This window comes from Balaenoptera ricei, chromosome 16 (genome assembly GCF_028023285.1).
Source record: "Balaenoptera ricei isolate mBalRic1 chromosome 16, mBalRic1.hap2, whole genome shotgun sequence".
NCBI classification, from domain to species: Eukaryota; Metazoa; Chordata; class Mammalia; order Artiodactyla; family Balaenopteridae; genus Balaenoptera; species Balaenoptera ricei.
Window position 1 is genome coordinate 9,716,068 of NC_082654.1, and position 13,288 is coordinate 9,729,355.

At 49.4% G+C, this 13,288-nt stretch overlaps 1 protein-coding gene across 19 annotated transcripts in view; it reads right to left on the reverse strand.

Annotated features, from left to right (window-relative positions):
- The window catches only part of TACC2 (transforming acidic coiled-coil containing protein 2), a 205,509-nt gene that overhangs the window by 113,755 nt on the left and 78,466 nt on the right, over window positions 1-13,288 (reverse strand). For 14 of the 19 annotated variants that reach the window (XM_059899304.1, XM_059899311.1, XM_059899300.1 and 11 more), the window contains one exon: window positions 2,797-2,871. The exons of the other annotated variants lie outside the window; for them this stretch is intronic. In XM_059899304.1, the coding sequence (XP_059755287.1) occupies window positions 2,797-2,871 (75 nt within the window). The remainder of the gene's footprint in view (window positions 1-2,796; window positions 2,872-13,288) is intronic. 19 annotated transcript variants of the gene reach the window in all.

Here is a 13,288-nt window from a genome sequence, read left to right on the forward strand (position 1 = left end):
GCCCCGTGGGAATCCACTCCCTTCCACTCACCTGCCCAGCACAACTGGCCCCATTCTCTGGAGGAGCTCCCAGCTCGACCTCAGAACAGGAAAGCCGAACATTTTAAGAGGTAACTCACTCCACAATTCCCAACCAAATCCTTCCTCTGAGTTCCATCAACTGTCCAAATGGACCCCCTAAAAACACTAGTGAAGACTAACTTTGAAATATATAAGTGAATCTGGATGGATGAAAACCACAGATGAAACCCAGCCTCAGGACAAGGCCCCAGACAAAGTCATTTCTAAATACAATGGAAACAGTTTTTGAAATGTGGCCTCAATAGGGAATCCTAGAGAAATAAGAAGTTCTCCACCTAATAACAGAGCTGAACCTTCCTCTGGCATAAAACAGATAGGAAATGGCACTAGGACCCCTGCTTTTCCATGTACTGTGATAGAAAAGGCTTGGGACAGACATGTGTACACATGCACGCACACATATGAAGACGTGCGCACGCGCACACACACTCTGGCACCAGCCAAACACGCTGGCTACCCTTCCCTCGGCTCAGCTTCTATTTCCATCCCCCCAGTCCACCTTGGAGACACATTTTTCTCACAATGTCTATTTCACTTGTATCTCAACCCACTCCCACATTTTCCTGTCCTAGCATTTGACGGAGGCAAAAGGTAACAACAATAATAATATCACGCTGATGACGATGCCATTTAAGAAAAGACAAGCACCGAGGAGGACAACACACGTTGCAGGAACACCATGCAACAGCTTGCTGCAGAAAGCGCTCTGAGGCCGTGCAGTGAATCACTACTTTTGAAGTCGCATTTCCAGGACGACCGAAGGCAGGGGAAGACACGGCCCCGAGGCCGCTGGGGCCAAGGACGCCAAGGGGGGAAAAGAAAAAAAAAAAAAAAATCAAGGGCTGGTCACGTGGTGCGCCCGAGCCCTGAAGTGCACTAGCCCCGCTGACGTAACTATTCGAGAATTTAAAAGTCCCAAACTCGGAAGAAGTCCAGTGCAGAGTTTTAGGGCTAATCCGCGCGCCGCTGTGGCCCGCCGGGGGAGCCCCCGCGCTACCGGGTGGGACCATACCAGCCCGCAAGGACCCCAGCGGGGATGGCGCGGAGCCGGGAGGCGGGCGGGGACCCGGGCCACCGGCACGAACCCCAACCGCGGGCGGGGACCGCCACCGTGGGCGGGATCCCAGCCTCGGGCATGCGCCCCGACCTCGGGCGCGGATCCCGACCCGCCTCACCCGACGGAACGAGCTTCCCGGGCAGAAGCCGCGGGCCCCGCCGGCTCCCCCGCAGACACACTCCTCTGCCAGCAAGTGACACACATGTGTGTTCAGCCACTTTCCTCCCCTTAGCCAGTCCCCGTTGGGGAAAGATGAAATGAGCTTCGGCTACTTCTAGCACGTCTTTGTCTGGCGGCCAAGGTCCTGGGGACGCGGGTCTCCTCCCCGACTCCGGGCGCTCGCCCTCCCGCCCGCCCTTGGCCGCGGCGCACTTACCAGTCGGGGGCAACCGCTGATGGCCCGCACGGAGCCGCCTTCCTTCGGGGACGCAACTGCCCAAGAGCCCCCGAGAGGCTGAGGTTTCCGAGCCCGGTGGCGGCGCGGCGCGCGGTGTCTCCACGGCCCGGCCCGGCCGAGAACGCAAACTTTCCCGGGGCAGCGGCGCGGGGCGGGCGCGGGGCGGCGCGGCTCCCCGAAGGGCTCGGGCAAAGTTGCAGCACAAAAGGCCAATGAGTGGGAGAGCCGCGGCGGCCGGGCCAGGCTCCTCCCCCAGCTCTCGGCGCTCCCGGCCGGCCAGCGCGCAGCCAGCTGCTCGCGCAGGGCGCCCGCCGCGCTCTCCTCCCGGGCCAGGAATGCGCGGGGCCGGTCGCGGCGCGCCCAGGCCACCGAGGGGCCCACGCGGCGGCGCGCCCACTCGCCCCGCGGCCGCCGAGCGCGCAGGGGACAGAGAGACAGTCGGACGGACGGACGCGCGGCCCGGCCGCTGCTCGCGAATGCGCTGCAGACTTCCTCCAGGAGTCTCTGAGTCATGACAACTTGCTACAGCTCTTAGTTTTTCCACGGCGCTTTCCACTACTCATGGCAACGCGGGGAAGGCACCGGCGTGTGAACCACTGAGAAGGCCAACTACAGGCCGGTGCCCCAACTCTGCGGTCCACGCGCGCTTCCTCCGCCTCCGCCGAGCCCGGGGCGGGGTGGGGTGTGGAGGCGGAGGGGAGGAGGGGAATGCCGGCCCGCTGGCCTCCGGAGCCTCAGAAAGAAGCTGGGGATGATGTGGTGGCTCGCTGGTTCCGGAAGCCAAATTCTGGCCCTTCTTTCTTCACCTGCCTAGTCCTAACGCTGCTTAACCACGGAGCCCTAGAGCGCACTGCGCTCTACAGTTTGCAAAACCTGTTGCCTGTGCCTTCTCCTGGGCTGATGTGCCCTCTAAAATGGGCAGAGGCTAAATCCAAACCCCTTCCCGCGGCCATATTTCCGGGGAGCATGTGTGTTCCTATTTGTGAGTTGCGGATTTCGTTTTTTTGTTTGTTTATGTTTTTCCTCATAGGACCCCAGATCAACTCCTTCGCTAAGATTTTAGACCTCACCCCCAGAGTGGCGCTTACCTGCCCGCACCAGTGAAACGTTATCACCTTTTCTCTGGAAATTTCTGCGTCTAGGCCCCAATGGAGAAGAGCCTGCGGCTATACGTGGGCGCCAGGCTTCCTATTTTAAGTTTAGTGTCAAGAAAGCATTGCTATGTTTTATATCCTCTGGGACCAAAGGGTAAGAGACTCACAAATGACTCAAGGCTTCATTTCCTCCTCTTAAAGAAACAGATGCCCGAGGCTCGATGTCCCCAAACGGGAATTCTCTGTAGAATAAAGAAGTAGACTTTTATTGCCTTCCACTAAAATACTGTCTTTTTAAAAACACCATGCTTCTAAGAACCACACTTCTGACGGAAATTTAAATAGATTCCTTCTTCACATGCTTATCATGGGCTCAGTGGTTTAGTATTAAAATGCCTATTTCACTAATGTGATAACTGACACTCAAAATAGGCTAATTTGTTCAAATGTATACCATCAGCTGTTCGTGACATGAGGATTGGAATGCCCAGTCTTCTGTGCCCTTGTGCCCTGATCCCAGGTCATACCCACTTACGGTAAAAAAAAAAAACATGCTCCACTCACCACCTCCTAAGCTTGAGCATTCCAGTTAGGCAAAGAGCTAACATGATTTTGAGATAACATCCCTTTCAAGTGAAATAGCCCCTCCCCAGTTGCCGGAGGCATATCCTTCATGACACAGGAAGGTACCACTATGCTTTGAAACCTACTGGTGTGGCCAGAATGATGCCCTCCTCAAGGATGTCCACAAAGATGTCTGTGAGTATATTAATTTATAGGGCAAAGGGGAATGAAGGTTGCTAATCATCTGACCATAAAATAGGGAGATTATCCTGGATTATCCTGGTGGGCCCAATATAATCGCAAGGGTCCTTATAAGTGGAAGAGGGAGGAAGAAGAGAGAGAAAAAAAGAACTGATAGTGGAAGCAGAGTCAGAGAGAGATTTGAAGACTCTTGTGTTGCTGTCTTTGAAGATGGAGGATGGGCACCACAAGACAATAAATGTGGGCAGCCTCTAGAAGCTGGGAAAGCAAGGAGATAGATTTTTCCCTAGGGCTTCCAGAAAGGAACACAGCCCTACTGATTTTAGCCCACTGAGACCGATGTGAGATGTTTTACCTACAGAACTGTAAGAAAATAAATTTGTATTGTCTTAAGCCATGAATTTTGTGGCCATTTATCATAGCAGCAATAGGAAACTAATGCAGTAGGTATCTGGTTACTGCTGTGATTTAATCTCCTCCTTGAAGAATTTTATGAAAGTATCCAGAGTCTAAGACCATTCATTGCAGGAGAAACACTCTGGCTGAGAAAGACCTGACCCCAGCACCTCTCCAAGGTATCACCAAGATCAGAACAGTGCAATGATGTTCAATAGCTAGCATTCAGACAGAGCCATGGCCCAGTATAGGACACACTGCAAGATGAAATAAAGGGCTCTCAACATCACGAGGGATTGATATTTAAATCCTGACATCTGACAAAGATACATCCATACCAGAAAGTCTCAGCCAACCCACACAGCCCTGGTCCTAGCCACAGCCAGAAAAGTTGCCCTGATAATAAACTTGAAGCAATAGTAAATGTGCATTGCCTATCTCCTCCTGCTCCAGGTCAAGGGTAACAACACGACACAGCAGGCCCTCCACATCTGCGTCTTCTGCATCTGCAGATTCAACCAACTGCGGATCGAAAATATTCAGAAAAAAATTCCAGAGAGTCCCCAAAAGCAGAACTTAAATCTTGCTATGCACAGGCGACTATTTACATAACAGTTATGTTGTATTAGGTATTATAAGTAATCTAGAGATAATTTAAAATATATGGGAGAATGTGTGTAGGTTATATGCAAATACTACACCATTTCATATAAGGGACTTGAGCATCCTCGGATTTGCGTATCCACGGGGGTCCTGGAATCATTCTCCAGGTATACAGAGGGATGACTGCACTGGTACAGAGTAGGACAGACACGTGCTTATGCCCGTTGTCTTGGGATACCTGGACTCTATAGAAAAAGACAGAATCACAGGCAGCATGGATGTGCCTTAGTAATTACATCCATGACGGAATCTTTACCTCCTAAGGATTTCTTGGTTCTGAGTACAAGGTCAAGGCCCCTGCAGAAATGTGGTCAGTGTTTTCAGCAATGCCCCAGTGCAATAGCTGTTAAACGATCTTCTCCAGAGTCCTAGGTTTCTGGAGTTCTCTTAAAGGCTACTTGGGAGGCCCCTGTAACCAGAGCTATTTCACTTAAATCTGTCATATCTTTGGGTTCCACAAGAGATTTTGTGCACGAAAAGGTTCATTTGGAGGGAAAGGGAGAAAAAGAAAACATGAATACACTGCTTTATAGAAAAGAACTTGTGCTGTTGGAATCCTGGAATCCAATCTGAGACCCAGAGAAGGAGATTGACACACCCAAGGTCAAAGGCTACATAGTGACAGAGCAGGTATCAGGAAGGGAGATTTTTTTTAAACTTATGTAAAGAGAACAGTATAATGAACTCTATTATATCAAACAGTTTCAATATTATCAAATCATGGCTAACTCTGTTGTATTCACATGCTCACTTCTCCCTCGTTACTCAGATTATTTTAAACCAAATCCCAGATATCATCACTGTATCAGTTAATATTCCTGTTTGAATCTCCAAAAGGCAAGGACTGGGAAGGGAATTTTGAAGGCTGACTCTGTATTCTCCTCGCTCCCTCAGCCTCCCCTCAAGAAGATCAGCACAGCTGAAGGATGATCTACAACCTGTAAATATTAATAGGTGACAACCACAAACACCAGACCCATGGGTCCAAAACTTAGTGCATGTCAGACTCCCTGGGTTATTTTTAAAATGTTCCCAGCGATTCTGATTCAGGAAGTCAGGAAGGGGCTGAGGAATGTGCATTTTAGCAAGCATATTCTGGATAATTCTGGTGGAGATGCTTTCCAAACCACACTGGGAGAAACTCTGAATCTGAACTTTTGTGGCAGGAGTCATCGGTTGCCTCCAAAAGTGACGTTCCCTCTCCTGTTTACTTACTTACTTATGTTCAAATAATTAGGTTAGGTGTGGTCATGTGACACACCCTTGGCCCATGACACAGAAAGGAAAGTCAGTTGTATTTCTGGAGACATTCTTCTCACTCTTCAGAGGAGATGCAAGACTGCAAATCTTGTGTCTTCAGATGTCTTCCTGCCTCTTGACATTGTCATATGGGGCCTGATGCTTACAGCCTCTGCAGCCAGTTTGAAACAATGAAGGGGGACGTTAACCAGCACGCTAAATTCAGGTAGAGAGGAAGATAAAAAGGGCTAATGAATTACTCAACCTTGGAAGTGCCCTGCCTCTGGGTTTCCTGCCAGGAGAAATGATGGACCTAGTATTGTTGTTTTCTTGTATTGGGTTGTCTGTTACTTGCAACCAAAAGCATCGTGAAAAGGCTGTCAACTGTGATGTTGAGAAGCACTCATTTGGTCCATGCTAGACCTAAGGCTACAGAAGAAAAGCATGTAAAACCACAAAGCAAATCAAAGATTCTTTGCCAGTGGAGTCTTCTGGAAAACAAAAGGCAAATCAGTGCCTAGGAAACACCCCCAGCTCTGTCCACCGAGTACTGCTGTGCTCTGTGTTTGCAGTTTCCTTTACACTCTGTTGCGGCAATGATATTTTGCTTTGGCTGAGAAGTGACAAGCCACATGAAAATGGGAAGCCAAACTAGAAACCCATGTCCAAATTTGCCTGATACATAAATAACCATGAACTAATCAAATATTCACTGAGCACTATTCCAAGTGCCCATGCGAGTGTAAAAGTGCATAAGACGGGACCCTGCCTGGGCAGACAGACTCATGCTGGAGGCGCAAGAAGCAGGAGTATGGGACCAAGAACCCCAGCAGACACCAGGTGCTGTCGGCCTTCGGAGCGGGAAGAACCGAGGGTGCAGCATGTGTATTAGGAGAAGTTATTCAGGAGACTGAAAGGAACCTTCATTCTATCCAATTCTGTTCATTCTAACTATTTGACTTGCTTCTGCCCCACTGGACCATGGGCACCTCCCTGGACTGCCATTGCCATAACTTCATACATGAAGAAACCTGGGAAACAAGGCCAGAGACTGGAAACATGCAAGGCTGGCTGGTTAACTGGTAGGGAGTAATGTGATGCTGAAGGACAGAGGTCCAACTCTCCCTAAACAAAGAACACACTAGCTCCCTGCTGGAAGTGTGAGTCTACATGGAAGTTCACATATCTGCCTTGTTTATGGGCACCCAAATGGAAGGTTGGTTACAGCACATTGTCTTCAGAGAATCCTAGGGCGTCCGCTCAGGACACCCATACGTGGCCAGACAGCACAAACTCTCCTGGACTCAAGAGGTTTCATTCAGTCTTTCCAAATCACGTATTGAGTATCTACTGCATTCCTGGCCCTGTGCAATGTCAGATGCCTCGTGGTCCCTTGCCCACTTCTACAGATGGTTCATGGAGTGGCTATCACATGACAGAAACATAAAAGCAATATTTAAATCAGCCTTGGAAGAGGCATGGGGAGATTTTCCAGAAGAGGGAATACTTAAGCTGACTTTTATAGGGTAAGCAGGTGTTACCATAGTAAGGTTTCTCATATGAGGGTATTTTAAACAGTTATACATTTGAAGCATATGAGGAAAAGGTTCTAATTAGCACATCAAACCTGTAACTTCACAGACATTACCTAAAACAAAAGTAAAGTAATATATTGAAATAAAAATGAATCGATGTAAAGAAAAATAATAAGTAGATAATAATACAGTGGTATACAGATATGGTAAAACTCTTGAAAGTGGTTACAGGGGTGGTACACACTGATGAAACACTGAGCCAAAAAAGAAGGGAAATGGACTTGGAGAAGAGAAGTAGAATGTTCTGGGTAGTGGGAATGAAATCTCTTCTTGAGTATAACCAGTAACTGATTGTGATAAAGAAGCATACGACTAAGCCATTCAACAAGTATTTCTTGGGCACCTACAGTGTGTTAGCTACTTCCAGGTGCTGGGAGATAGGGGTGAACAGAAGAGACAAAATATCTGCCCTCGCGGAGAATACTTCCTAGGTAAGTATTAACGGCCACCTACATTAATTACCCAATGAGAGGCGAAGACAATTAGGGCTGTGAGCTGTTTTAACTCTTTCATGCTCGTGTGCTGCCTCTTGAACCAGACTGTCAGCTCAAGGGCAGGACAGCAAGCCTTCCCCGTGCCCACCTGGCCGCTGTGCTGACTCTCAGACCAGTGCTCATGGCTCTCCTGGCAGGAGTCTCCTCCTCCGGGGCCTGCCTTCCCCAGCCCTCCCTACCTCCCTGTTCCCTGAAGCCCTTCTTCTCCAGTGTGGCGGCGTCTCAGGGCTTCACCCAACCACCAGAAACCCGAGCCGATAGGGCATTTTTGCCTAGAAGATTATCCTGTCATCTGCCAGCTATGAAGGGTGACAAAATACCATCCTGCACTCTGCTGTCCCCACTTCATTATCAGATCAGGAAAACCAAAAAGGCAATTAAACTTTTTTAAATGACCACTCTAATATTAGCTAACATTTGTGAGCATTTGCTACAGAGCCAGCACTCTGATAAGTGGCTTCCATCCCTCCTCTGACTTAATCCTCACAGGAGCCTCTGCGGTGGGCACTGCTGTTGTCCTCAGCAGACAAAGGAGAAAACAGACTTGGAGTGGTGAAGCCCCTTACCCAGGGTCCCACCAACCAAGCAAAGGCAGGTGCACACACAGGCTGCGTGTCTACGAACCCAAACGCCTAACCAGTCCACAGTGACAAAGGGCTGACTTCAGGTTATTTTTATATACTCTGAATACGTCAGCAGAGGAATATGCCATGAGGAACCCAGGACCAGTGGCCGCCTCTAGCATGTGAGTTCAGCTCTCACACTAATAAGATCCACTTCGCTAGTGACTTCTGGGGAATTTTTTTTTCTTTTTTTTTAGAAGGAATCACCGCTTTGGGCTTCTGAGCTAAGCTCTCACATTCCATGAACGGCTGTCCAAGCAGGGAGGTACGTTCCTGAATTGCAACCCAGCAAAACGTAGCTGTAAGGGCAAAGAGAAATACTGGTAGGCGGGGTTCAGGCCTTCAAAAAATTCAGCCATTGCCTCCACCCACGCTAAGATGAAATGTCAGCCTGAACCCAAAATATACGCAGAAAATGCGTGGGGGCAGCTCCACGTGACTTCTGAACCTCATCCAGGATTTCTAGCCGTGGCCTTGGAATTTTCCTTGAGTGCACACAAAGCCTACTTCACACAAGGGCCCGCATCGCTTGAACGTGTACTCGGCTGAACCTGTATTTGAACTTGACCTAGTCCTAATTTTAAGTAAGTCTGACTAAATACAAAGCAAGCTCCGCCGGCTGTACCCTCTTCCTGAACAGAAAAACAATGTTCTCTAGGAGTCAGAGTCAGATGTCTGTGTCCCATCTGACACGATGGTGGAAAATAAAGTACTTGATGACACAACCACAGTCTAACAGGCTCCCAGGTGATGCCAAGGCTGCTGGTCTAAAGAACCACACCTTGAGTAGCACAGCCCTAGAGCAGTGGCTCTCCAGGGGCAGTTTTGCCCACCAAGGGACATTCGGCAGTATCTGGGGGCATTTTTGATTGTCATGACTTGGGGGGTGCTACTGGCATCCACCCTACTATGTGCAGGACAGCCGTCCCCAACAATTACCCAGCCCAAAATGTCAATAGTGTTGAGGATCGGAAACTCCGCCTAGAGCACCTAGCTTGACCTTTATGTAGGAGGCCCTCAGTTTGAGTGAATGAATGAATGAATGTACGATTTACAACTACAATGATTTTGTTATTGTGTTACTGAACTAACCTGGCCAGTAGATTTGTATTTCTCTTTTGAGGGAAGCACCAAACAGACACACCCTCTATCCGCTGGACAACACACAATCAATCTACAAACATTTGTTGAGGACCTACTATGTGCAGCCCATTGTGCTAAAGACTAGGACCAGCGCAGACCCTGCCGTCAGAGGCCTCACGCTCAAACGGAGACAGACATATTTTGGGTGCTTGCCTGTGCCAGCCCCGAGTTAGCCCTTCCCTCACACTATCACACAGTCCTCCGGAGGTAGGTGCTGACTTCATACACGCTTTACAGATGAGGGAACTGAGGCCTCAAGCAAGTAAGTAACTGGACCGACGTCCTAGAGTGAATAATTGACAAATTTGAACCTAGATCTGTCCAGCTGAAAACACCCAACCTCTTCTGCAAAGTGTGAAATCCTATACGAACTATAATACATTTGCTTCTGTCTTAAAATTGTGGTCAGGTAACAGAAAGAACTCTCAATTCTTGGGCAGAGCCGGGGGCGGGGGTACTCCTGGAGAGTTGGAGGGTTGAGAAGGCTTCACAGGCACTACATCTGCCTGAGCCGCTATGGTCTCATGAACAAGAGTGCGGTTCCCCAGAGGGCGGAGAAGTAGGGGAGCGGCAAGGCAGGCAGAGGGGTCGCCCAAGGACAAGGGTGTCTGAGCCTGGCCAGCATCTCTCAGCCATGCTGGAGTTCCTGCCGCTAATGCCTTTAAAGTCTGGGCCTGCCTCTGCGTTTACACATTTCTCCAGTTCTTATACCAGAGGAAAAGGAATTTAGAAGAGAAGACATAAAATGCCCTTCGTTAGACTTGTGAGCCAGTGGCTTTTCAGGACTCCCAGAAAGAAGCAGGAAAGTGTAACACTGTCCCATCTGGGTCAGTTATAGTTCCCGAGTGCAAAATGCAAAGGGGGATTCTGGAAAGCAAAAATGCCGCCGCTCCCGGGTGGGACCATTTCTACAGAATAATTTCTTTCCACCGAAGATCAAATATGAACCAAAGAAGAGGTACAAACAGCGACTCAACAGGGAGCCTGGTGGTTTTTAACGTAGGCTTCCCATCTTCGTGCAAAAGCAAAACTAGACCCTGCAGTGATCATCAAGAGTGTTTTATCTCCCAAGGATTCATGGCCCAACTGTTTGTAAAGAAACCTGAAACGGACTGCAGTATCGTCTGAGAGTTTCCTCAGCAAACTGCTCACATCGACACACTGGGCTAGAAGGAGGTGAACTCAAGTTTCAGCAGAACTTTCTCCTGAGTTAACTCTAACCAGACTTCCCTCCCCACCAGTAGCTGCTCACTCCCCAAATCCTGGTGAATTAGAGAATCTGCAAGCTCTTGTCCAACCAGCTTCTCATAATGGTTTTCCTGCAATCCTACTGCAAATGCTACTGGCCACAATCAAAGGAAAGCCAGGGTCAGCAGAGTGCAGAGGCTGCAGTTTAACTCATGTCGCAAAGTAGCTGGAGGAAGCCTGCATATGCAGCTTTCTTGGATACAACCCAAGGACAAGATTACTTTAGACCACTACCACCACCTCCAGAAAACGATCTATAACGTCAGTTCATACCAGGCCCACCTGGGGTGCTTGCTGTGTACAGGAAAGGTGATGCCTGCTCACTAGAATGGCCGTGGGTTTGTTGGAAAGAGCACTGGTCTCGAGGCCAGAAGAACTGCATTCAATACGAGTCAGACCAGTGGCCCCCTGACAAGCTGTGTGGCCTTAAGGAAGTCACACACCCTCTCGAGGTCTCAAGTTTCTCACCTGTAAAATGAGGAGCCTGAAGATCCTTCTGGTTCAGTTATTTCAGGACTATGAATGCCTGAGCCAGACGTGGGTGGTACCTGTCTCAAAGGGTGAGCTTCCCTGCTACCAGGCCTCAGGAGCCAGGGACTCTGCCCCAGACATCCTTCAAAGGTGGCCCTGAAAGGCAGTCTGGCCTAAACTGAGACCTCAAGCCCAAGCTTGGCACTCTCCCCTCATCCAAATCCTCACTTTCTGACAACTCTGGCCACGCCCATTTAAATACCAGCCGCTTGGTCACCTGCCAGGAGGGGGTCTCCTTCACCAGCTATTGTGCTACAGCACCTGGAAGTCAGGCTGGCAGACAACGTTCATCCCTGCCCCTTCCTCTAGGAGTTTGGGATGGGCTAGCAGCTCAAAACGTCTTACTAAATAGTCGGGCAGTTTGACCCATAAGACACACTCAGAGCTTGCGTTCCGCTGGTGCAGCCTCGGCTGGGCTCACCCACACAGGCGCTCCATCCCTGCCACAAATGTTAGGTTTCAGCCTCTTTGCAGCCATTCTTGGCAAGAGGTTAACCACAAAGCCCTAGCTTCCCCAAGGGAGATAAGGCATTCCCCATGTGTGCCTGATGGCTTGACCTTGCATCAAATACAATGTTGCAACACTGAGGGCCACCCCAGTGGGGAGGCTGTCAGCCAGAGTTCCGAGAGGTAGCTTTAATGGGTAATGACACCTTCCAAGGAATCCAGGGGAGATGCAAATGAACTTCAGCAAATTTCAATGAGTCCTTGTGTCAAAGCACAAATGTTTACCAGTAACCTGCCTGAATAATTGCACTATTATCATTCAAATGATGATAGTAGTAAAAACAGCAGTAATAACAAAAATTACCCCTGAGGTTTAAGTCCTTACTGCATGCCAGGCGGGCACTCGGCTAAGCTTTTAACACACATTATTTTTAAGTAATCTCCCTAATATCTGTCTGTAGTGGATCCTAGCATTATACACATTTTACAGGTGAGGAAACTGAGGCTTAGAGTAGCTAAGGAATTTGCTCGAGGTTGGAGAGTCTAATGGCAAATCCAGAAGTTAGACCTGGCCATCTGCCTCTGGAGTACCACCTGACCTGGTTTTCCAGGACAGAAAGCCTCCAACAGATAGCGAGTTGAGATGAATTATTCAGCAAAGGCTCACGGAGCGCCCACTGTGTGCCACGCAGAGTATCGGGTGCTGGGTAACCAAGAGCCGCATCTGCAAGTCTAACCTTCTCAAAGAAACAAGATCGTGACTTCTTCTCTTGGCCAGAGGCCGAGACCCACTTTCTCTAGAGGTGACCATCACCATGTGTCCCACCAAACATTTCTAGACGGAGAATTCAGGCTCATGACACCCACCTCCTGATCCAGCGTCAGAGGACACTGAGGCCCAGGGAGGGGAAGGAAGTGCGGTCCCTTGGCAAAGGCATGAAGGCACACAGTGAGTGCCAGGAGCCGGTGAACAACCTGATCCCTCCGGAGGGAGGGTGCTGGGCACCGGGCTGGGAGCCAGCAAACCGCATGCATCACTGCCCCGCAGTGCCTGCCCACCGACCGCCCACCTGCCCATTCACCCCAACCCTCTGTTCAAGGGAGGAGGAGTGCCCAGTGTCCTAGCTCCTCCCTAAGGGGCAGACCTTGGCTTGCCTTCTAAGCACCTGGCCTGGGTGCACATTTTTTTTTTTTTTTTTTTTTTTTTTTTTTTTTTTGGAATGGGAGTCTGAACCTCTGGGTTCTTTTCTGGGCTCTGTTAACTAATGAAGCCTGTCACCTTGGGGATGGCACTTTCCTCAGCTGAGGAAATGATGAGTTGGCTCTGGGCAGGAGTTCTTAGTCTGGGATCCACAGACCTCTAGAGGGTCTATGAAGGAGAGGCTTAAAGGAAGTCCATGAACTCTCTGAAACTGCTGCCAAACTCTATCTGTTTGCATTCTGTGGGGAGAGAGACCACAGATTCTCAAACAGTCAAGAATTGCTAATCTGGATACTTTTCTGAGTCACTCCAAT